Source organism: Paroedura picta, chromosome 3, assembly GCF_049243985.1.
Source record: "Paroedura picta isolate Pp20150507F chromosome 3, Ppicta_v3.0, whole genome shotgun sequence".
In the NCBI taxonomy this organism is placed as follows: Eukaryota; Metazoa; Chordata; class Lepidosauria; order Squamata; family Gekkonidae; genus Paroedura; species Paroedura picta.
This window is the reverse complement of record NC_135371.1, coordinates 20,787,100-20,813,463: the sequence shown is the minus strand read 5'-3', so window position 1 is coordinate 20,813,463 and position 26,364 is coordinate 20,787,100. Positions and strand designations below refer to the sequence as shown.

General features: G+C 44.9%; 1 protein-coding gene across 3 annotated transcripts in view; it reads right to left on the bottom strand.

Annotated features, from left to right (window-relative positions):
• Window positions 1-11,850: 11,850 nt before the first annotated feature.
• The window catches only part of SYNPR (synaptoporin), a 185,560-nt gene continuing 171,046 nt past the window's right edge, over window positions 11,851-26,364 (bottom strand). For 2 of the 3 annotated variants that reach the window (XM_077325037.1, XM_077325039.1), the window contains 2 exons: window positions 17,348-17,539; window positions 11,851-14,732 (listed from right to left, as the gene is read on the bottom strand). In XM_077325037.1, coding sequence (XP_077181152.1) covers window positions 14,463-14,732; window positions 17,348-17,539 — 462 coding nt within the window. In that variant the 3' untranslated portion in view covers window positions 11,851-14,462. The remainder of the gene's footprint in view (window positions 14,733-17,347; window positions 17,540-26,364) is intronic. The other variant, XM_077325038.1, reaches the window with a different exon arrangement.

The following is a 26,364-nucleotide window of genomic DNA, read 5'->3' as shown; positions in this document are numbered from 1 at the left end:
CTGCCTCTTTGCAAAGGTTTATACTTTGAAAGATTTCTGATGACTTATACGCAGGAAGGCTTATAAATAAAAGAGAGACTGTAATTAGAGTGTCACTGCCAAAACCCGTGGTCTCCGTGCTCATTATCTCTTCAATTAACACATTACATTTACACAGAAATTTAGTTTTAGGAATCTGGTTCCAGCTTGAAAATGACAGGAAAGTGTTCTAATTTGAATCGTAATTCAGATTCCACCCCACCCCCCACCCCCCACACACAGCGTACAAAACTTATAAGAACAAAAGAGTCCTGCTGGATCAGACCAGACCAGACCACACAGTCCAGCATTCTGTTTCACATACTGGCCATCCAGTTGACCAGAAGGACCAATAAATAGGGTACAAAAAACTTATGCCTTAGGCCTTCCCCCTGATGTTGCCGTCCATCGTGTATTCATATATCAACTATCTCTGGATACGACTGAATCACCATGACTGATTCCGCACGGAGGCACATTTGCAAGATTCCTGACAGGAGACCACTCCTGCATTTTCCCACCTCCTCATTGTGGCTTTTTGCCTCCCAATGAGTGGCAAGCAAGGACAACCTGAACTTCTCCCCCATGCTCCTGGGTTTGTCAGTCACCACAAGCCACAATCCCAACAGGGGTTGTTTCGGGACTTCTGTCCTCCCTGAACCCTAAAATTATTATTTTTTTAAAGTGCACTTCCACGTTTCTATGGGGAAACGTCACAACACCAGAACATTTTTTTTTAAAGCTTACACTTCTTCGTTGCCACATGATCACGCGACAACAAAAAAACATTCCCTTGTTAGATCTCTTTTGGGATTCTTGGTGTAATGGTCTCTCTTTATGTTCACGTAGATTTCTGATAGGCTGGCCATGGGAACTGGACCCCGATGAGTGATTGTTTGTTCACAGTATAGTTTTAAAACAAAGAGCACAGAATCCAAACTGATAGGGAAAGGGCTGCTTCATCACACCTCCTCCCATCTTTACCTGTTCATACCCCCCCCCCCCGAAAACACAAGCAGGAATATGTTTTCCCTGTCTGATCCCAAAATTACAGTGCACAATGAGAACATTTTATTTTTTACATAGGGTATGTAGCTTTATGGCCCCACAGCAACCTGGACTGCACCATTTTTAAAAAATGGAGAGGGGAGGGTGAGTGTGAGGGTAGGCAAGACATTACTGATACTGTCACACGTTTCTCCCTCCACACATGCTTGCCCCTGTTTACACCCTGATTACAGTGTGGCAGGAAGTGGCAAATTGAGGCCAACTAAGTGCTTCATTTCCAGGTAGAGAGAGATTGGCCCATGCTGAATAGGGGAATGGGCTCATATTTTATTGACTGCCATCTTCTTATACTATATTGTTCTAATATGTTTTAATGGGGTATTTTAGGCGATTTTACTGTATTTTATTGATTTTGTAAACCGCCGTGAGATATTTGAGAGCAGCGGTATATAAATATAAGCAAACATACAAATTGTGAAGAGCCTCTTGTGGCGCAGAGTGGTAAGGCAGCCGTCTGAAAGCTTTGCCCATGAGGTTGGGAGTTCAATCCCAGCAGCCGGCTCAAGGTTGACTCAGCCTTCCATCCTTCCGAGGTCGGTAAAATGAGTACCCAGCTTGCTGGGGGGTAAACGGTAATGACTGGGGAAGGCACTGGCAAACCACCCCGTATTGAGTCTGCCATGAAAACGCTGGAGGGCGTCACCCCAAGGGTCAGACATGACTCGGTGCTTGCACAGGGGATACCTTTACCTTTACCTTACAAATTGTGATTTTGCGATTTCCCTCATTACGAAGCAAATCTGCCTAAAACTTACACCAGCCCCTGCACAGCTGTGGGTTGCTGCCAACGTCATGTGGAAGCAGCACTAAAACCCATGAGCAATGAGAGGCTGTTCTGGGACAAATTCTTTGTGTGGAATTAGTTCATGCCTGGTAGTCATTGATGGACCTATCCTCTATGAATCAATCTGCTTAGTCCCCAATCTTGTTTTGGGTTTATGTGCCGAACTGTAGACTTGGAGAATTGACAAAGCACTAAGGCATCTTTGTAGACCTGGTTTCTTGATCAGCCCTAGGGGGCTGTGTGTAATGGTGTAATGGTTATGAGTAGCAGACGCTAATCAGGAGAACCAGGTTTGATTCTTCACATGCAGCCATTTGACCCTGGTCTACCCACAGTTCTGTTTGAGCATTCTTGGCCCCACCGGCCTCACGGGAACAGTTTCTGCATTAAGAGACATACCTTGTGTTAGCCTTGCTTTGAATTTCCTTTGGATGCTGTGAGTCAACTCTAGCATTGCTGCATTTGGGCTTTCCTCTCCTTGTTTCCCAGGCTGAAATTCACAACACACTTTCTGTGGATGCAGGGAAAAACCTGATTGCATTCATTTCTGCATTGGACAGCCCCCAATTACACCCTGTTAGGCCCCACTTGAAAAGATAAAATCCAGTTTTCTGGGGATTCTTTTGCTGTGAGGCAAGTGAGGTGTCACTTCAGGACTGTGTCTGAAGAAGCAAATTTTGGCAAAGAAATGGACATAAAAGTCGGTCTCTTAAAAATGCAAATGTAAATTATATCGCTAGTGTGGAAACAGCCAAGGTGTCTGTTGTGGGGAGAGGGAGGGAAAGGTGTTTGTAAACTGCTTTTGGACATTTTTGGGTAGTGGAAAGCAGGGTATAAAAACTAGCTCTTCTCTCTTCTTCAGCTCTCATGTTCTGTCCTATCAGGCAGATCATTGCTGGGCAGCCTGCCACAATCATACATGTGCTGAATGTAACCTGTGAATTAACCAACAGATGTATAAAAAACCCCACGTATACATGGAAGCCATGTTCACATGTTACCGTGAACATACATACTGTGAACCTCTGTAAGAAAAAACCAACACCTATTCCCCTGGATAAATGTGGAGTTTGTATCACTCATTCAGCTGTACATTCACGGACTATAACATGAGAATTATTTCATGCCCAAAGAACAAATTTGCGTTTGCTGTATACAGATTGTATGAACATTCGCGGTGATGAGTGAAGTCCAGTTATAGGCCACCGGACCAGTCACAGATCTTCAGAATCCTTTATATTTGGCCCCAAAGTCTCTATGTAGAAACGGATGTTTATGGTTCTTCCAGGTCACCCAGAAAGGAACATTTTGTCACACACACAGTCGAATAGTTTATGATTATGATGGTGCATGCACACATGTTGGAAATTGTGCTATGGCAATAATTCACAAATCAATTTCCGTGTGTGGACAGGCCAGTCTTGTGAATGATTGCCACAGTGCATTGATAGTCCTATATCCAACTATATGTGGATGCCAGTTAGTTATTAATGTCTTGAAGGAAGAGAAGCATAACTAGAAATGAAGGACAAGAAGTATGTCCCAGTGGTCAGAGTATTTCTTGCCGTCCAGAAAGAAAATCTTCACAAATGTGGTTCCTATGATACTAGAATAGTCTGGAATGGGCCATACTGTATCTCAATGTGCCATTACTTTTGCGCATGAAGCTTACCCCTCAGCAGAACCTGGGATCCCAAGCTGCAGTGCTGATCTGTGGGCATTCTGTTTCTTTGACAATCTGTGGGCATTCTGTTTCTTTGTCAATCTTGGATTTTATGAGGGGGCTTCTAGTACCAGAAAGAACAGTGCAAATGTCCAAGCTGTTCTTGAAGGCAGGAGTGGTTTAAGGATTTGTAGGGCCTGTAGCACTAGAGGCAATTTAAAGATTTGCAGGGTACTAGCAGAGTACATTTGCGGGGGGAACAGCCAGACTAGGGGCAAAAGGGCCCCCACAGTGGAAAGGTGTGTCACTCTGAGTATCCTTAAAGAGGGGGAAAGGGGGAGGAGACAGGCTATGGCCCTGATCCATGGGGGGAAGGCACTGTGCAGGGCCTCTGGAAGTGCAGGGCCCATAGCATGTGCTACATGGATAAACCAGCCCTGCTTGAAGAGAATGTGTGCTTTTACACATTTGTACACATTTGTTTTCTTTCTCTCGCTGTGTAAATACCACTTATCAAAACACTTTACCTAAATGTCTAGCATAAATGGTTTGCCAACTAGGATATTACATCTAACATGGCGCTAGGGCCCAAGCATAGGACATACCATGCAAAACCGATGCTCTATCCCTGTACTACAGTCCCCTCCCTTGTATAAAAACCATTTCGAATCTTCTGGGCTCTTCATCTGAAAACAATCTTTGTGCCGTTCTGGCAGTTAAATTGAGTGCCATGGGTCAGTAATGATTATTATATTAATAAATGCCATTTCCAAAGAAAAATAAGGTGGGATATCATTTTGAAGATGTGATATAATTGGTCTCTGACTGTGGGGCTTGGGGAGGCATCAGTTTATCACTTCAATTCCCACTATGGTTCAGGAAGAGTTCACCGTGCTAAAAGAAAAGGGCTATTTCAGAACCATATTTCCACAGCCACCATGTTGCTTCAGGTCGCATAGGTACATCTTGGTGCTGTCATCTTACATTGTGACCTAGGTCCTTTCATATTGATTTATTCTGAGGTAACGAAACTTCTTTCGGGGAAATGTTGTTTTGATTTGCCTCAGAACCATTCTCTTTTCTCCTCTTGCCCAGAAACGAAATCTCTCAAGCTCAGCGTCTTCATAGCAATATTTTCACTCTGGCAATATCATCAAGTGAGCTTCCCCCTCTGGGCAGCGAGTGGTAATGGTGATTTATAAACAGTCTAACAAATAAGGAAAAATTAGAACCCATATGCCAAGCCCCCCACCGCCCACCCCGTGTGGGGACTTTCACTGACATGAATACAGTATGAGAAAACTCACATTGTGATTACTCTGGGTCATGATTACTCTAATACATCATATACCCAGAGATATATCGCCGGCAGTCCCACCAAAAGAATGGCTTCAAATGTAATGTCTAAATAAGGCTTCACTTTCTATCCAAGTTGAATTCTCTGCAAAAGAGAAAGAAGAGTTGGTTCTTATATGCCGCTTTTCTCTACTCAAAGGAGTCTCAAAGTGGCTTAAAATTGTCTTTCCTTCCTCTACCCACAACAGACAATCCTGTCAGAGTTCTCTCAGTGAGGTAGGTGGGGCTGAGAGAACTCTGACAGGATTGGGACTAGGCCAAGGTCTCCTAGCTGGCTGCATATGGAGGAGTGGGGAATCAATTCTGGCTCTCCAGATAAGAGGCCGCTGCTCTCAAGCATTATACCAAGTTGGAGTTAATTCTGAATAGAAAATTATCCTTATCCATTGTTGTTCCTCTATATATTTATGAAACAGCCTAGGGGGTGGGGCGTGTCCGGCTGTCCAAGTGCAGCCAGCTTTGTCCTGATTGGCCCTGCCCCTGTGGCTCCCGCCCTCTGTCCCTGGACTCTAGCCTCTTTGCTCTCAGATGCCTCAGTGCCTGCAGCCAGCAGCAGGTGAGAGGGCCCTGGGCAAAGGGTCATGGTGGAGGGCTTGCTAATGAGAGCCTCCTGGCCTGCTGACTGCCTGCTAAGGAGCTCTGTCCTGACCCTGCTAATGAGCTGCCAAGCCCCCGCCCACCCCACTTGATCTGGCTGCTAGCTGCCGCCCAAATCCAGCTTATGCTGCCAGGCCAGGGGCCAGGGAGGGGACCCTTTCAGGGCCCGTTCTTAGGAACCGGCTTTGAAGCTAGTATGATATAAATTATGTTCACTTCGTCCTTATAGTTTAGGATTACAACTTCCTGAGCTTTCTTTTCATAGAAAATATCCTGAGAAATATTTGTCTAGTCTGACCATGAATAGATAGCTGTCAAATTTCACTCTGCACAAGGTTTTTTTTTAAAATCAAGGCAGGGAAGTCTGGGAATGCAGGATACAGGCCCCGCTTACCTTTAACAAAAGCCGTGTCATACCTGATGAGGACGAGAACAACAGTAGCAGCAATAACAGCCATAAACAATATTACATGGCTGCTCTTTCGGAATATTGCCCTGGACCAATTCAGGCTCCTTTCCCTTGGTAGACAATGCACCTGTGTGTGGATCTCAACTTCTGGAAGGAGAGTGTCGCTGTTTCCCCACTACACACCCCATTGCACACCCCCCACTGCACACACAAAAACACACTCTTTAGTACTGACCCCTACTATTAAAGAGCATTTACACTTTGTGATGCTAATATTTATAGACCTCTTTATAGTGGATACCACAGAAACATTTGGAGATTGCACCACATACATATTACTGTAGGATCAAAGTATTTTTCATCACTGACGAAGATACCGAAAATGAAAAAATACCTAGGAGTTCGTTTTGATGTTTTAGATGTTTGAGGAATTGTTTATAGTGGAATAAACTGTTATTTGCCATAGGCAGATTGAAAATGATTTCATTTGCTTGTATTACGGCTGACGGGTCTTCACCTGTTGGATTGTGTGGACTTAGGCAGATTGTGAGTGGGTGAACAGAAGGGATTGTGACAGTGTTTTGACCTTTCTTGCATGCCCAGAGAAATGCCAATTACCACTCTGGGGGTGGGAGGCAAATTTCCTCCAGGCCAGGGATTCTGTTTTTTTTTGGGGGGGGGGATCATCTGGGCATGGAATTGGGGTCACTGTGGGTGGGCAGGTAGTTGTGAGTTTCCTGCATTCTGCAGAGGGTTGGACTACATGACCCTGAAGGTCCCTTCCAACTCTATGATTCTAGCATAGGTTCATCAAGGTCACTATTGTCTACTCCAGCCTTTTAAAAACCCTCTGACCATGGAGTAACCACTGAAATATTTCCCAGGTTTTGAGGCTAGCCATACCTACTTAAGGTGACCCTTCCCTTTCCTACTCACTCCAGGCCCATCATTGGTCACTTTGGGTGGGAGCAGGTTAACCTACCCACGTAAGGGTACATAATTTTTTTTTCTTACGTTTTTCTTTTGCAGGTTGGTAGGGCTACCATTAAGGGACCTTTGCAGTACCACATAGTACCTTGGAATGTGGTTAACCATCATCTACTCAGACTGGCAACAACTCTCCTGGGTCTTTATCACCTACTACCTAGGTACTAGGTAGTAGCCAGCTTGGTGTAGTGGTTATGAGTGCGGACTTCTAATCTGATGAGCTGGGTTTGATTCCCCGCTCCTCCCCCACACGGAGCCAGCTGGGTGACCTTGGGCTCGCCACAGCGCTGATAAAGCTGTTCTGACCGAGCAGTGATATCAGGGCTCTCTCAGCCTCACCCACCTTATGACCTCACAGGGTGTCTGTTGTGGGGAGAGGAAAGGGAAGGTGACTGTAAGCCACTTTGAGCCTCCTTTGCGTAGAGAAATGCTGCATATAAGAACCAACTCTTCTATAAAAAAAAAAGCTGGGAATGGACCCAGGACCTCCTGTATGCAAGCAGATGCTCTATAACTAAGCTATGCCCTTCCTCCTTACCAATCATATGCAGAGTTACTCCAGTCTAATTGTAAACCTTTTTATTTCAATAGACTTAAACCACAGCAATTCTGAATAGAGAATGATCTCAAAAAACTGCACTGCCTTCCACGTGGTGTTACTGTTCCTTACTCTGGAACCAGGGCACAGTCATTAGCTGCCTGGGGATTTTTCTTGTCTTCCTTTAGCAAACGACTTAATTCTCTCCCTTTCAGCCAGCTGCTTTATTAAATCCTTGCCTTCCGGCATCTCTGGAGAAGGAAAATCAATGAGCAGCCCAACGCCGGCGTATTTACTCAGAAGCAAGTCCCACTGGGTTCAGTGGCATTCACTCCCAGGCATATGATTGGGTGTGGAGATGATCAAGCCGCCTGAACAAACGTTATGTGTTTTAAAACTATGGGGAAGTGGACATTTTTAATTTGGGGACGATGGAGTCCTTTCAAAAGAAAACAAGAACGAAGAAAAACAGCGAGCAGCATTCTTTTATACTTATCATGCTGTAATCGAAAAGCTTCTGAGACAGAACTCTATGTGGCAAAATGAAGATGGGCTTTATTGAATGCCCCGTGCCTTTCCTTTTCATTAATATATCAGAGGCCCCGGTAAGAATCATTTGGAACCATTGGGCAACGCAACTAGCCCTTTGACGTTCATAGACAGACCGGAAATAATTTCCTTACAGCAGAGTTATATTCTAAGTCCCCGGAAGTCTGCAGACTGTGGTAATCACATGGCAAACTGGTGGCCCCTGAAACAATTTTAAAGGGAAAATGTAGTAATTCTTAAATTGCTGCAAGGGCCCAATCCCATGCTGCAGCACCAACAGGCACTCCTGTCTTCCTTCTCCATGCCTTTTAGAGGTAAAAGAGAGTTGCATAGGGGAGTCTTCTCATTCTTCTGCAGAGCAGAGCTCATTGCTTCAACACCCTAGCAGGGAGGGACAGGGCTTAGTGGTAGAGCATCTGCTTAGCACGCAGAAGGTCCCACCCTCTCTAGGCTCCACACCCAAAATCTCCAGGTATTACACAATCTATTGGGATACAGGGGACTTACTGGGAATGGGAAAGAGCTGACTTTGCAGTGACTTTGCAGTGACGTGCCTGCCTTTCTCACTCCCACTGTGACCTGGAATTGATATCACACAGAAATGGTGGTGCTTTTGGTATTTGGGCACAAACTCTATGGTAAATTTGGCTTCTACCATAGAGTTTTTGCCCAGATACCAGAGTGCCCCAATGCCATCAGTGTGATGACATCACTTCTGGGTCACATTGGAAGTTATGTAGACACATCACTGCAATCTCAACTGGGCCTCTTCTTTTTCTGGGTAAGTCCCCTCCACTGGCCAGCTGAGTGGTGGCCGGGTGATGGAGTATGGTGGTGGCGGACCTCTGCCTGCATTGGGAGGTTTGATGACCCTACATAGAAAGTCCACCTTCTGAAGCAGTCATTTTATCTAGGGCAGGGGTAGTCAACCTGTGTTCCTCCAGATGTTCATGGAATAGAATTCCCATGAGCCCCTGCCAGCAAATGCTGGCAGGGGCTCATGGGAATTGTAGTCCATGAACATCTGGAGGACCACAGGTTGACTACCGCTGATCTAGGGGAACTGATCATGGTTGTTTGGAGATCAATTGTAATTGTGGGAGGTCTCCAGGTGCCACCTAAAAGTTGTCAATCCTATGTAGAGAGCTCAATAGTTTGATGCAGAGTTACACCTTTGAAGTCAATGTGCTTAAAAGGGTGTACACCTGTTTCGGTTTACCCCTGGTAGCCTATCTAGTACACTTACAATAGACAAGCAATATGGACCCAAGTATCTGCCCAGGATGCAAGTATGTAGATTTGGGATATTATTATCTGAACATTAATTTTTTAAAAAAATAGCAGTAACAACTGCAATCCATTCAGAAATGAACAAAGGGCATGAAGATCAGCCAATCCTGACTGAAATATAGGTTAAAACTGCTATTATGAATAATGAATAATATTAACAGATAATACCCAGTAATTGGGGAGTTGGTGAGGTTCTCTCTTCACATTTGGAATGACTATGCTGTATATTCAGTACAGAATTATCACATGTGTAGTTGATAATGCACAGCATTTCATATGGAAATGAGAGGCAAATTGTCCCGTTGATTATATGAACAATAGCACTGAGTATGGATAAACAATGCTTAATAGATTGTACTTGGGAAGCAGATTATCTGAGAGACATGGACAAGAAATGAAATTTAAGAATGAAATTCTCAAGAGATACTTGAATGACATATTTGCTGTTAAACAGGAGAAATGACATGGAGCACAAGTGTGGGCTATTATTTATTTAACTAGACTCAAGTGGGCAGCCATGCTGGTCTGAAGCAGCCCAACAAAATCTGAGCCCAATGGCACCTTTAAGACCAACAAAGATTTTTTTTCCCAAGGCTTTTGTGTGCATCCACACTCCCTGGTCCATTGTCTGAGGAAGTGTGCATGAACATAAAAGCTCGTGCCTTGAAAAAATCTTAAAGGTGCCATTGGACTCAAATGTTTTAAATTATATCTTCATGTTTAGCCTGATTCTTCCTGATGTGGGTTGCAACAACAATACACAATGGCTCCTTTGTCGAATTTATTTTAAAAGCAGGATCCAACTTTCACCCTCCCCAAGAGGGCGTGCACTCTCACCACACATGTAGAATTGGGCTGTCACTTGCCTTTCCCAGGGAATGCTGGGAACTGTAGACTGTGAACTAGACCAGGGGTAGTTAACCTGTGGTCCTCCAGATGTCCGTGGACTACAAGTCCCACGAGCCCCTGCCAGCAAATGCTGGCAGGGGCTCATGGGAATTGTAGTCCATGGACATCTGGAGGACCACAGATTGACTACCCCTGAACTAGACTACAGATTTCGAACAGAGGATTCCCAGCACACTCAGCAAATGTAATCCCAAGGATGGATGGTGATGGTGAGGAAATGGCATTGTGACACTTAACAGAAATACCCTAAGAGTTTCCCCAGAAATCCCTGCCAATAGCTTATGACTTATAAATGCAAACAAGAGTACTCTAGGACTACCATTGTAACATTCTCTGTGTTTAAAAGTACAGGCTGGCCTATGCCAAAGTCTCAGGATGCAAAGTTTAGCCTTTGGTAGCATCCATGCATGGAAAAGCCCTCTTGAAAATGGACCGAGCAGCTAATATGTTAAAGGAAACAGTGAGGCCAAGACAGAGAACTGCAAGCAGGCAAGTGAGCATGTTCTACGAAAGGCAGACTCCTTCTGCCACATGAGATGCACAGCTTGTTCCTCTCAGCCGACACCCGCTGGGCTGTCCTCTGAATTGTTGTCACCATGTTAAGATAGAGATTTGTCACCTTCGGTGCATCTACTGGGAACCAGCTTACAGCAAACTTAGCAACTGGGTCTGACAACAGGCTAGGATTCATTGTTTTCTTCCTTGTTTATCATGTGTCTCATTCAGACACTTCTGCTAAGTGGGGGCCTGACTGAAGGCATGAAGCCGACAGCTGCTCAGCACCCTCTCCCAGCCATTCTGGCCTTGCCGTCTTGTCAGCTCACAGAGAAGGAAAAGAACTGCTGTGCCTCCCTCCCCATGAACTCAAATTCTCTGATGGTCCCGTTGGGCATGTGGTATAGATTTCCTGGACCGAAAATTACATAGGCAACAAGCACCAGCCTGTGAATTTGGAGCCCAGGAAAGGTCAACACCTGCTCACAAGCAGGAAACCTTGACAAAAGATTCAAAAAGTCTTACCTTGGAATGAGAATTCAACACTTTTTATAGCATTATAGACAACGGCTTTAATCAAGGATCTGTCCATAATTATAACCATGGCAAACACCCTCCCTGTGAATGCTGAATGCTTTGCAAATGCAAATGCCACTCATTACCTGCTTTTGAAAATCGCCCATTATCCATGATATGCTCACTTGTAACCTCGCTCATTTGCTGTATTTGTGAAATGCTGCAACTTTTCCAGTCTGCCTGATGAACTGTTACAGAGAACTCAAAAGTTGGCATACATATACACCAATCTGTGAGACCTGGAGATCCCCCGGAATCACAGCTCCAGATCATAGAGATCAGCTCCCCTGGAGAACAAAGTGTGTGTGTGACTGTATGGCATTGTGCCCTGTTGAGGACCCCCCCCCCCCAAGCTCAATGAATTTCTGAATCTGGCAACCCTTCTTTCCCCGCCACCAGTTGCCAGGAGGGACCTGGTAATCCTAGTGCTGATCTATATCTAGTTACACAAAGACAATACATGTCCAGGTCTGCCTGCCAGTTCTGAAATTACTCCCTCTGAAATTGCTAGAACAAAAGTGGACTAGAACAAAAATGGCTTAAGAAGATGCATGGGTATGTACGTGTGCAATTAGGTTGGCTTTACAGCACCATACGCCTTCAGTCAAGCCCTGTATGCAATAGACTTTATTTATTAGGATCAAATAGATATATCACAATATTGATTCATCCACCGACCGAGCAGCCATACATTGATTACAACAATCATATAAGTGGCTATGCTGTTGAATGCTAAAAGATGCTTTGGACATTTACAACTCATACAATGATATTATAGACATATACACTTTTTTTTATTATTTAGAAATGCAGATGTTCAGTGTTGGATTATGGCGTGTTCTGCTGTAGGCTGCAAATTGAGTTAGAAAAAGGGAAGCGAAGATGGTCTTTGTTGTATGGTATCTCTCACGTTTTAGATCAGGGGTTATCGACCGTTTCCCACCCCAAGAACGAGCTATCCAGTTAATTATGATACTTCCTGAAGAAGCCACAGCCTACAATGGCCATCCAGTTAGTGACCTTTGTAGCAAGGGAAAGGAAGGGTTCTAAGCTCCCTCTCCACCATACCATTCACAGTAGTACACTAGTAATGGCTAACCTCAGGGGAGGGCTTGCCACATTCCTGAATACTGACATGTTGTCTGGTGTGAGCGTTTGCCTTCAACATTGACTCTTGCAAATGACAATACGCACTGAGTGGTGTAAACGATTTAGTGTGTGTTTAAAAAAAAAACACATTTCCATCATGATGCCCCCCCCTTCTCCCACTTAGAGCCCCAGAGGTTGCATATCCCACGCCCTTGCTAACTTTCTAAGGGGAATTGTAGAAGCTCTGCCTTTAACCAGCTCTTTGAAGGAGAGTCACAGACACAGATTGCTAGACAGTCTCTATTCCTGCAGATGGTTTGGAGTTAGAACTCAGTGGCTGCCTTTGTCCCTGTGAGCACCGTGCAAATGTTCAAAATGCCACAGACTAAAAAAGATTATGTCAAATTGTCATGGAATTCTTGAGGTGGATTCCTGAGGTGGCAAGCTTAACGTGCCACGTATGTGGCAACCCTTAAAAACAAACATGTCATGTGCTAACAGACAATTCCCCATGATGTGTATCATTTAGACCAGGTTCTTAGTCTGGTCATGTATGAGAGCATCTTGAAAGACTACCTGAAAATCTTTTCACACAATAGTGAGATTGGAGCTCCGTCTTCTCCGCTTTATCAGAGGGTCTGCTTTCTGACTGACTTTCACTGGGGAAGTTGAATAGAAGCCTCTTATGGCCACCGAATATGTGAGAATCAGTTGCTGGAGAAAAGACAAGCTTAGCCATCCTTTGGCAGACCTGACCTTGTTCGCTTGTCATAGAGAGAAGGAACTCTTTCTTATAAGGAGTGGTTGAATGGAAACCACAGTTCTGAGAAATATTACAGGCAATGGGCAACTGGCATAATCTGTAAACTAGCTGTAGTCCTGGGTACATTTTGCCAAGGAACTGGCACCACGTTTTTGAGGGTTGAGACTGTACGTTTGACACTCTCATTCTACTTACTGATAGCACCAAATCCAGTAGTCATCCTAATGACTGGACTGAACAGATGTTGAGCAATTTTGAAACAGCATAGAGAGAAACACATTCTGTCATCACCATTGGCAATACAGGAAATTCTGTTCTTTTGTAGTGTTCAGCGACAGCTCGACAGCACACAACTGGTTGTGCGTTGCGCCTACCGATCGATGTGGTGTTCTTTTCCCCCACATGGTTTCACTTACTGATATCTGCACCTCTGTTACCCTATTTAAAGAAATAACTGTAAACATGTAAACACAGTTACTTGGTCCTTATATTACACAGCTCACGTTCAAAGAGTCACGAAACATCAATAGAAATATAGGTTTGTAGGAGGAATATTGAGTTTGGATGAAACAAAAACAATCCATCCGCTTACAGCATGTATATTTCTGAATGTTCCTTTCAGCGTAATCATTTTAGTTATATGCAACACTCAGCGTTTGATACAGTTCTGCAAAGTATATAAAATAGGCATACACAGATTCTTTAAAACATATTGAACAAACCAACTAAAAGGAGATGTGGTGGTTATTGCAAGATCCCATGTTACACAGCCTGTAGTATTCTACTGGTGTAAAAATTCTGCTCTTTCATGCACTAGGACATGCTGCTAATTTGTAAAGTTAATTAAGATCTCCAATAACGTTTTTAAATTTAAAAAAAATAGGAAGAACGAGTGGTAATACACAGGCAATGCTGAAAACGTAGGAGTTACAGTGCATGCATAGTGACATAGAGAAATCGTCAGAAATCTTATGAAAATGTATTTTTGCTTTTCACTGTAATGCAGGGGGGGGGATAAATCATATGCAGATTTCATTGTGTTATGCATATCACCTACTATAGACTCGAGACTACAAAATGCTGCTACCATACAATACAAAACAACTGCAAAGTTATCTATACAGTACATACAACAATACTTTACTCCAATCCACCACCTGTGATGAACATCTCATCCATCACCTACTCACAAGGAGAAAATGCATCGTTATAGAACAAGACATGAACCAAAACCATCTTCCCTGAATGGCACACGTAGATCTTTGATTTACATCAAACGCTCTGCCTCATTTGTTTTAGAGCTTCCAACGCCAGCCGCCACTGTGTTTCAACGTTCTACCCATGATACACAAAGGAAGGACTTTGCCAGTGCTAAATCTGGTTAGCAAAAGAGGTTGGGCCACTCGGGCTAAAGCTTTGTTGCTGGCCAAGTTCACCCACTTGGCCGAAACTGCCTCCCTGCTGGTTATACCCACCACTTGGCCCGTAGCTATCTTGGTTGTAGCCACCTTGGTTGTAGCTGCTGGATTGTTTTTCCATGGTTTCCTGAGGGTACCTCGTGCCCGAAGAATGCCAACCAGTCTCCTTAAAAACAAACCAAATGTTTCCTGCCCAGAGAATAAAGTTCAAGAAGCCAAAGACCTAGACAAGAAGCAAAGCAAGCCGTTAAGTTGCTGGCGTGATTTCAACAGCTAGCTGCTCTGCTGTTTCAGAATTGGGGCTATAAGGAGCAATCTGGGTAATCCAGAAGGGGTTAACTATGCTACAGCCCAATGGATGCAAACTGACTCCAGTCTAAGACTATTTCAATCAACTGGAGCTATTCTGCATAGGGAAGCAAGGGTAATCGATGGCAGTAAAAATGATAATGGAAGTCTAGCACTGTCAGTTTTTCTTATTCTAGCACAAGCTCTTGTGAACTAGGGCTCCTTTTGTTGGATGCGTGGAGTAGTTCTCACTAGGATCACTGTATGTTCTGCATATACATGCACTCGAAAGCTCATGCCTTTGTTGGTCTTAAACTGGACTCAAATTTTGTTGTGCTACTTCAGACCAACATGGCTACCCACCTGAATCAAACCATAAAGGTGTTTGCAGCAGAGTCAGGGGTGTGAAATATAGGAAAGCAAGGGTGAGATAATTAGGTAAGGTTCAAATGCAGTCAGGGAAAACACAGAGACCATTCATGGCAGACTTCTGCACAAAACAGCTCAGTTGGAATATATCAAGAGATTTCATGCTATCTCCCAAGGACTTTGGGGGATTTCTTAGACATCACCAGTGTTAACAAAGCAAAAGTAGGAAGACGGCCAATTCCTGCTCTTGCAAGTGGTCTCGATTCTCTTTTCTTGGCTACCTTCACATTTTACATAGTTTCACCCGCATTTCATGGGCATTTGACCCTGCTGTTTACAAGTTCTTTTTCATAACCTCTCATATACACATTTCAGTCTAGTGAGGATCCATTTGGTCCATGGTTGTTCAACTTTTTGAAGTGGGACTACACCCAAGCTTATTCTACAACTTGGGGCAGGTATGCGCTGTAACTCTGTACTACTTTTCTCCTCCCCAGTAAGAAATGAAAGAATCTCAGATTAGCGGACTGAACAAACATAATTAATGTTTAAATTTCTGTATTTATAAAAACAAGTAGAAATACTTGATCAGCGGGCTCAGTGTTCCATGATCATTTGATGGAGAGGCTGATTCTGTGAAGGTTCAGGGGGTGGCAGGTTACAGTGGATGAGCAACAGGGTTGTGAGTGTCCTGCATTGTGTAGGGGTGGGAGGGGGTGGGGGGGTGGGACTAGATGACCCAGGAGGTACCTTCCAACTCTGTTATCCTATGATTCTAGGTAGAGTGGTCTCCACATAATGACACTATAGGAATTCCTCCTAGTCTCCAAAAAGAGCCAGCTTGGTGTAGTGGTTAGGAGTGCGGACTTCTAATCTGGCAAGCTGGTTTGATTCTGCGCTTCCCTACATGCAGCCAGCTGGGTGACCTTGGGCTTGCCACAGCAGTGATAAAGCTGTTCTGACAGAGCAGTAATATCAGGGCTCCCTCAGCCTCACCTCCCTCACAGGGACTCTGTTGTGGGGAGAGGAAAGGGAAGGAGATTGTAAGCCGCTTTGAGATTCCTTCGGATAGAGAAAAGCGGCATATAAGAACCAACTCTTGTTCTTCAGTAATATCAGGGCTCTCTCAGCCTCACCTACCCCACAGGGTGTCTGTTGTGGGGAGAGGAAAGGGAAGGAAAATGTAAGCCACTTTGAGATTCCTTCGGGTGGAGAAAAATGGCATATAAGAACTAACTCTTCTTCTTCTTCTAAAGTAAAGATCATAGAAACAAGGGAAGGCAGCCTATCACCCAGAAGTAATGTCACATCCTCCCCAAATTCTACCATTCCTAGCACGGCTTCCTAAACTTCTTGGCATTTGCTCCAGCAGTGTTAGATCCCTAGTGAGTCCCCTCCCCTGAGTTAAACCCCAAAGACACTGCTATGCAGAGTCCCTCCAAGTGGGGCAGCCCACCCAGTTTCAATATCAAGCTTCCCAGAACCTACTCTCCTGATGTTGAAGCCGACTAGTGAAATACTTGTGACCACCCACCTATGTGCAACTGATGAGCTGGGCCCTAGTCCATGAAAGCTTGTGTTAGAATGAAAACATGATGGTTAAAGGGAATTTACAAAACTGCTGTTTAGAACATGCCAGGCTTCCACCCTGATCCTGTGCTTGGACCAGCTCTGAGCATCCAAGAGCATAAGAGCCACCAATTTAATCTTCCCAACTATGACGCTGCTAAAAATATTTTAAAGATACATGCTAGATATTCCAAAGCACAAATGACACCTCAGAACAAATTATATACAGTGCCAGTAATATAATATGTCCAAAGACACGGGCAGATAAAATAAACCCCTCGTTCCAAATTCAAAGCAATCTAATTCTTCTGCACACTCTCTGGCCCACTTAGATAAATGTGATGGTCAAATGCAACCCAAACCCTCTGACTTGTTTTTAATAATCCTGTAATAAGAAATGCTTGTCACTTAAATTGGGCGTGCTTAATATGGTCATTTGCTCTGATTATAATCTATTGCTTCTGTAATGCTCTTAATTGCCATCACAGAGAGCTGAGACAAGGGCTCCGTGATGAGGGTCATGATGAATACCAGTGGTCTGGTCGGGTCGTAGAAAGTGGCCATTTGCTTCCTGCATTTTACTTTTTTCCGTTTGATCCATGGAATACTTACAACTGATGTGTTCAGACTTGACATTACGGGGCTGCGCACGGGCATGCACTTGTTGGACTGCTGCTTGCAAGCTGACATCAGTAGAAGCACTTCATCTGGGTCAGTGGCGACCTTCACATCAGAGAGTCCTTTGGCCCAAGCAGAGGAACCCACTAGCCACATGAACGAAAACACGACGGTCACGATGAAGTCCTACAAGAAGCCAGATCAGACATGGCAGTTGGGTTCTGGCAGGCAGACAGAATAGTAAAATCTATTTCAGAAGGAAGGAAACCAACAACAGCCAGCTCATGGGGCCAGAGTGACCTGTGGGCAGGGTTGCTGAGATGCACCACAGTCCCCAAGGCAAAAATTACACCACTGATATGACCTTGATGCAAATCAAATATTGGGACAGAACGAACCATTTGGCTGTTCCCAACTTGCTTGCTTGGCAGGTAGACCTCTGTTTAGTGGATTCATTCAAAATTACAGATTTTTATTACTTTGGCATGAATAAAGGATACCCACAAGCAACTCATTTTCACAGTACTCTCAAGTTCTCTTGGTAACCAGCTCCTGGCATTCTTGGAAGAAACTTCGGCACTCGATCTATATCAGTCTGGCTTCCGACCTGGCCACGGGGTGGAGACGGTGCTGGTCGCCCTGCTGGATGATCTCCGTCGCCAGCTGGATAGAGGCGGGTCGGCAGTGCTGGTTCTTCTGGACCTGTCGGCCGCTTTTGACACCGTGGACCACGAATTGTTGGTCCACCGCCTCGCCGAAACGGGGATACGGGGCACAGCTTTACGCTGGATACGCTCCTTTCTCCAGGACCGGACCCAGAGGGTAGCAGTGGGGGATGAGTTCTCGCGCTCCTACAGACTTCCATGTGGAGTCCCACAGGGCGCGGTCCTCTCCCCCACATTATTTAACGTCTTTATGTGCCCTCTGGCCCAGCTGGTGCGGAGTTTTGGACTGGGTTGCCACCAGTACGCTGATGACACCCAGCTCTATCTCCTCATGGACGGCCGCCCGGACTCTCCCCCGGAACCATTTGCCAGATGTTTGGAAGCGGTGACAGAATGGTTCGAGCAGAGTCGTCTGAAACTCAACCCCTCCAAGACAGAGGTCCTGTGGCTGGGACGCAGGGGGCAGGATCAGGAAACGCGCTTGCCCACCCTGGGAGGGGCGCATCTTACCATCGCGTCCCAGGCCAGGAATTTGGGCGTGATCATTGATGCCTCCCTAACTTTGGAGGCGCAGATCAAAAGAGTAGCAGGCCAGGCATTCTTCCAACTTCGCCAGGCCCGACTACTAGCGCCCTACCTGTCCCCCGAACACCTGGCCACGGTGATCCATGCAACGGTCACCTCCAGAATAGATTTCTGTAACTCGCTCTACGCGGGCGTTCCCTTGTCCTTGATCCGGAAACTTCAGCTAGTGCAGAACGCAGCTGCCAGGGTCCTCACTGGTACACCTTGGAGGGCCCATATCCAGCCAGTGCTGAGGCAGCTGCACCGGTTGCCAATTGCTGCCCGGATCCGGTTCAAGGTTTTGGTTTTAACCTTCAAGGCTCTACGCGAGTTGGGACCCACATACCTGAGGGACCGCTTATCGCCCTATGCCCCCCGTAGAGCTTTACGTTCTGCGGGAGAAAATCTATTGGTCGTCCCCGGCCCTAGGGAAGCACGCCTGGCCTCGACTAGGGCCAGGGCCTTCTCGGTCCTGGCCCCTGCCTGGTGGAATGAGCTCCCGGGAGAGCTGCGGGCCCTGCGGGACCTTCCATCGTTCCGCAGGGCCTGCAAGACGGAGCTCTTCCGCCAGGTTTACGGTTGAGACCAGGCTTAACACCTACGCCCCCCCGGGACCTGAGGATTGGGATTAGACATGAGTACCATCAGTATCCCCTCTCCACTTGCTAAGGGGAATGGGTAGTTGATTAGCCGCTCTTGCCAGGTAGTCATTAACTATTGACATGTTAATTGGTTTTAATGTATTTTATGGGGTTTATACTGTTGTAACCCGCCACGAGCCGCAAGGGAGTGGCGGGAAATAAATTCAATAATAATAAATTCAATAATAATAATAATAATAATAAAGTAAGAGTTTCCAGATGCCAAGGAATGCTTCTATGTATGTAGAATGCAATAAGTATAAAATTGCTTATGTATGAAAATTTGACTTATGTATGTCACTTATGTAGGAACATATGATTCAGCTGAACCTCTGCAGCTTGTCTCATGTGTGTGTGTGGCTCACATGTTTTTTTAAAAGGAGGAGGTAGAAGAAGAGTGGAAGGAAGGCTATCTCACCTCACAGACCTGTAATAAGATAGAGGGGAAAGGAATCCTGTAGGCCAGTATTAACATCTTGTAGGAAAGTATGATAACAATCTAAGAAGGAAACAGACTGAAGTCTGTTGTAGGCAAACGGTTAAAGGTTTTCATGTGCCATACAAAACCGCATTCAAAGCTATGATTGATGAACCAGCTTCAGATCCTGGTTTCTGATCTTTCTTTGAGGCATCTGGGTTGTGGTTGGTGATGACCTGAATTTACGCGATAGACTGTTTGTTGGTTTAATGAAAGCATGGTTTCATATGATGTGTTTACTGGACAAGTGATGGACAAGGGAGTGTTTGCCTTCTCTGGTTACAGCCAATCACTTTTAAAAGGGGGTAAAGATCGGAATGCTAGAAGAGGAGGGGTGAAAAGCTAATTTGATAGCTGACCAACTATGGAGTGGGTGGGGGAGAGACAAAATAAGAACTGTTTCAGTGGGTCAAGGGTTACTAGGTATCCCAGTCAGGCAGAGAGTCCAGTAGGGTTTGATAGACAGCCAGGGTTTGGAGAAGGTGGAGTGGGTGAAATTGGACACCTCAGGTCAGCCTAAGGGAGAATACTTTTTTTTAAGTGAAGGGTTTTATTAGGTATAGGTCACCTTAGTGTCTTGGTTTCATGTGATGTTCAACCAGAAACATCCTGGATGAATCCTGGCTTGTCACAATGTAAGTAGCATGGCAAACGCAGGGGAGGAATGTGAAGGCAATGCTATCAGCCTCTGTTAAACTAAGCCAGGATTGGAGTGAACCTTTGGGAGCAGAATCCCGCTTTCAAAAACTAACCCTAAGATAAACACTGAGTTCCAACTCAGCCAATATGCATTCGGGATCTGTAGTCTGGTTTGTATCACATTCCTCCTCCCCTTTCAATGTTTAGATCGGTTCTCACATTCTTGAAGATTCACCCTCAAGCCTGCTTCACGCATTCAAGGTTTAATGTAGTCACATGACCCGCCATCTTTCAGTTTCTGCCCATTATTATTTTGCATGCCAACCCTTTCTTCTGAAGATGTTTCCATGCAGCGAGGGCTGATGCCTTCCATATCTTGGAAATCAAAAGGAAACAAATGTTCTCTGGAAAATGCCATGTCTCAGCACGTTCAGAAGAGCAGGCTAATGTGGAAACCACAGGCATAGAAATGCCAAGAGAGCATTGCCCAAGGTACATAGATACTCTAATAGTGTTTTGATTAGTGCTGACCTCCCGTCAGTTCCCTTGGCATCTGTGTTTTAAAACCAAGGAGCTAATCACAAACATGTCAACATTAAAGTACTTTACGGCAGGACAGAAATCCTAGCCCCAAGGATCCTCATTGAGACTGCGACATCAAAGGAAAACATTGCATACATAAAGCTCCATCTGTAAAGGAATTAAAAAGTAGGTTATAGGCATGTGCCTAATATGCAAAAACGCTGGGGAACAAATACCAGCAAAAAGGGAGATTTGCAATGCAATACTATGCAGAGTTGATTTTGATGGGCTTAGACTAATTTCACATATGATTGCGTTATGAGTCTCAATTCTTTGTATAGAACCATGGCTGAATGCTACCCCTTACTGAATTACGAGTCTGGACAATTTAAAAAATTAATATTGTTCCCAATTTTTTTTTGGGGGGGGGGAGTTTTAGAGAGGCATGCTTTGTACTACAATGTTGGGAAAAAATTATTTCTGGCATTACCTGCATGCTTGTCCGCCTATTCGTTGCTCCAGGATGTCAGACATTTTTAAAAAGACGTTCTCGTCCCTGGAGAGGGGGGCAGGAGCAAGGGTGGGATGCGGCAGGTGCCTTTCACGTATTTTAGCCTCCATAACTTCCCTCCACTGGTTGCTTGCTGGTTGCTCTCCATTAGCTAGCACCACATAGGTTGATGAATCCACTTTTGGGGATTCACAAACTAGCACTTTAAAATGGAGGATGTAGCCAGCCCAGATGCTGCATGCTAGCAACATCATATGGAGGGGCTGGAATATAACGACTACATAAAGTAAGCATTTCACTACATTTAACGGGTGCAGAAATGCCCTGAATGTCCTATGGTTGAGGCCTGAAATAATACTAAAATTCTGGCCTCCTTGACCAAAGCATCAAAACTGGTTTATATCACTATCACTAGAGAAAAGGAATCGCTTCTGGAATGATTTGATTTTAAATGGAAATATAAATTATATTTTAGGATTTCATATGATAATTCTTTGCTAAAACAGCTAATCAGTCCTTTTGAGTTCAGTTGTAGTTCAAAAAAAACATTGCAGAAATAAAACTGTCCACATTAGTAATTAATGGCAGACACTTTCCCAGTTGTAAAAAGAAATAATTAAAAGAGCCTCTTTTAATTATTTCTTTTTACAACTGGGAAAGTGTCTGCCATTAATTACTGCCATGGACAGTTTTATTTCTCCAATCTTTTTGTGAACTGCAACTGAACTCAAACGGACTGAGTAGCTGTTTTAGCAAAGAATTATCATATGGCATCATATGGCTTAATTTGGATATTATGATACAGTTTACTAATTTACCATAATTTGCTTTTGCCGTATATCTCCACAGTTATGATGGTTGTTCATTAGTCTGAGGCAGAGTGCCTGCACTTGAAAGCTCACACCTTGAATAAATCTTTATTGGTCTTAAAGGTGCTATTGGACTGCCTAGTTTGTCAGTGAAAAGCACTGAGTGAATCTTTTTCTCTCCCCAACTCAGGAAGGGGGGACTGTTCTAGAACTTGCAGAGCTCCTGTAACTGTTTTCTGCCACACCCCTGGCTCTGGCTAGTGTCTAGCAGTACCCAACTGGACTATAGTTTTTCTAGGCAGACACAGAGGCATGGTGAGAAGTCAGAGGGGCAGATAAAAGTAGGTTGGCTGTCTGGTGGGAAAGAGAGAAGGAAGCATGAAAAGGGGGAAAGGCTATTAGGGTTTTCAGGAAAGGGAACAAAGAAATACTGGGGGGGGGGTAAATAAGATAACTCCTATAGCAGCGGTTCTCAACTGCTCTTACCTTGCGACCCCAAATTCAGTGAGAACATGCACGCAGGCAAAGAACAGTCGGGCAGCATGGAGGCAGCCACTGGAATGGCCCTGCTGCTGCCCGCCAGTACCCACCAGCGCCCGTCACCGCTGTTTGCCATTGCCACCGTCACTTGCAGTGGTGGCCACCCCTTGCCGCCACTGATTTGCTGCCACCGCCAACCAACCGGGGGACCCCAAAGAAGGGGCCAGGCGACCCCAATTGGAGTTGCGACCCCTAGGTTGAGAACCGCTGTCCTATAGGTTCTTAGTGGTGGGTATCTGATGAAGTGTGCCCTAGTTCCCGAGCATACCATATTAAATCTGTTAGTCTTTAAGGAGCCCAAGATTCTTCTTCTTCTAGCCCTTCACTAAGCAGAATGTTCCACAAGCTCTATTCTTATATTAATTCAAGGAATTCATATTGTTTTTACCTCTTCTGGTCTTCTTTTCTTTAAACATTAATCTTGCCTCCTGCTCTGTTTGAGAGGCTTCATTGTAAACCACCTTGACTACATTTTACAGAAAGGTGGTCTAGAAGTATTATAAATGATTAAAAGGTGGTGGGTTTCACCTTCAATGCAGTTCTGAGTTACACTTCATTATGGGGTCCTTGTGAGGATACGAACAGAACCCCTGTTGATACAGATTTCTGTTTACTCTCATTTGGTTCTTCCCTGAGACCGCATGAGAAAACCAGGTTGACTTAGACAGAATGTTAAGGTGGTTATAATCCTTTAGCCATGAATAGATGCATATAACCACACTATGTTTTAATTGCTTATTTTCCGCTAGTAACTGGCTAAGGCTTCGTGCAGTAGAAACAAATGACTAATAAAAGATGAGCCTACAGTGGCACTGGTATTCTGTTGGAACTGCTGATAACCACCATTCTCTTTCCTAAAAATAACAGAATTACAACAGTATCAGGGTGGGAACTGTTGGATCAGAAATGGCCCATGACTTGGAAATTAATTTCCCATGGATGAGTGGGAGGCAGTATGCAGAGGAATCAAGGGCACCAGCATAACTCATAATGCTTGTTGAATACTGAAATATGCTTGTGTGAACAGAAAGCCCTGTTAGAATTAAATACATATGCATGCAGTCACATACAAAAGTATGCGGAACGTGGCTGCATAGGGCTCATTCCAATGAAGTCTGGGCCTCCTGCAGCCCCCCATCTTCAGAAGGTAAGCATAGGCTGCCCCAGCTCCCTCCATGTTCTCTTAGTTGAAAGAGAGCATGGCAACTTATTGGCAGCTGGACATGGACTGAGTCCAGCTCTTCTTCCATCTGAAACTGACAGGAAGTTGGAGGTAGAGAGCCCTTCCTGGCTGAGGGCTGCCTCCTGATTGGGGCTAAACTAGCAGGGTGGGCCATTCCTGGATGAGGACTATTACTTAGTCATGGGTATACATTGCCAGGGCAGAGGCATTTCCTTGGCACCCTGGATTCCAGAGGGCCAGCAAGGGTCCATTTCTGGGCCTTCTGCAGACCCCCACCTCCAAAAGGCTCACAGAGCTCGCCCCCCCCCCACATGTCCACCGAGTTGAATGAGGCCAGGAGGCCAGGGCAGCTTACTGGCAGCAGGGCATGTTCTGAGGCTGGATCCTCTTGCACCCAGCAAACTTCTGAAAATGGCAGAAAGTCGGAGGTGGAGAGCTGATTCCTTATTAAGCCCTTCCTGGCTGAGGGCTGCCTACTGATTGGGTCTAAACTACCTGGGCAGGCCTTTCCTGGAAGAGGGCCAATCAGGTAGTGGGTGAGCAGTCTGTTTGGGTTTTATACAGTTTACTGATGATATATGTATTTGTGTGTGTGTGTGTATGTATGTATGTATACACACACATACACTGTTCAGACTCAGTGGCAGAACATGGAATTTGTTCACAATTTATATAACTGGCTGCCAAGAAGGGAGCAGTGAATATGTGTTTGCTTATTTATAGCCCACCACTGCCATACCTGACGGCTTGTGTTGGGTAACAAAAATACAACCCCACAATAAAACTCCAGTAAAACCCTGATAAAACCCATTAATCCTTCCCGGTGGTAAATACTATCCCTCTCCCCAATCAGCTCTACAGACCATCCCTGCCTCAGGGAAGAAAACGGGGGGGGGGGGGGGAGAGATCTTCCTAGCATTAGGGGGGTAACAGATTAAACTGTGGAGGAAGGGATTTTACTGGGGCTGCGTGGCAATGTGCATGCATGAAATATTTGTGATTGTATCAGACTGGTATGTACCATTTTAATATGCAAAGTGTCACCTGATGAGTAGAACTGAGCTGGTTGCAAACAGCCAAAACCGTTCTGCAAAAAACTGGCTCCAACCTCGACGAATGTAAGCCAAATCAACGGCCATTTGAGCATTTCTACAAATGAACTACTTACAGAAACAGGAAATGAAACCCACAAATGCACATAAGTGCCTTCAAGTTGCAACCAATATACAGCAACCGGCTTTCGAGGCAAGTGCTTAAGCCAGCCTGTCTCACCTTTTTAACCACTGAGAACCCCTTAGAAGATTCTTCAGGCTTTAAGAAACCCCAGAAGTGGAGAAACACTGGCGGGGCCATCAAAATACCCCAAGGTTTCAAGAAATCATGGTTGAGAAAGCTTGGCTTAAACAGAGGTGGTTTACCATTGTCTCTCTCTGCAAAGCTTTCCTTGGTGGTCTCCCATCCACGTACCAAGACTGCTGAGCTTTCGAGATCCAGCAAGATTGGCCTGTCCCCTGCTGCCTTCCCACTGATTAGGATTGAAAATTTCATAAAGAAGTGAGTTCAAACCCCTCCCTATCTGAATCCAACCAGAGTGATCTTTAACTTTTTGTTTTTAATGTGTGAGAACATCTGTGATGTTTCGAGGTCCCTTGGTTTCGTTCTGGAACCTACGTTTCTTATCACAATGAAACACGTGATGTTTTGTCTCAAAAGAAGCCGAACATGAATCTATACTCCTGTTGTTTCAGTTTAATGCCTCCTGTCCCCGTGCCCAGTGGTGGTGTGACCCATTGTCCACTTTTGCTCTCTGCAGTGCTTTTCAATTTTCAAACCCTGTTTGCTGACATATTCGGAGAGCCCTTAATTGTCTGTGCTAAGCAGAAGCTGCTCCTGCAGTGGTAAATTCCCCACTGGCCCTTTTGGTGTTAGAACAAGTCATAGAATCATAGAATCATAGAATCTTAGAGTTGGAAGGGGCCATACAGGCCATCTAGTCCAACCCCCTGCTCAAGGCAGGATTAGCCCTAAGCATCCTAAAGCATCCAAGAAAAGTGTGTATCCAACCTTTGCTTGAAGACTGCCAGTGAGGGGGAGCTCACCACCTCCTTAGGCAGCCTATTCCACTGCTGAACTACTCTGACTGTGAAAACTTTTTCCTGATATCTAGCCTATATCATTGTACTTGAAGTTTAAACCCATTACTGCGTGTCCTTTCCTTTGCAGCCAACAGAAACAGCATCCTGCCCTCCTCCAAGTGACAACCTTAAGTCTGTTGATCTGCAGGGAAATAGAGGCACCTGCAGGTTCAATGGTGACACAAAATCCTTATCATCAACACCACCATCATCACCATCATCAAATGATTATTACACGCCACCATTGCTAGTTGCTGTACATTCAGGCTGGGTGGCTTCAGGGAAACAGATCTTGTTTTGTCCAGCAGAGAAAATATGGAAACC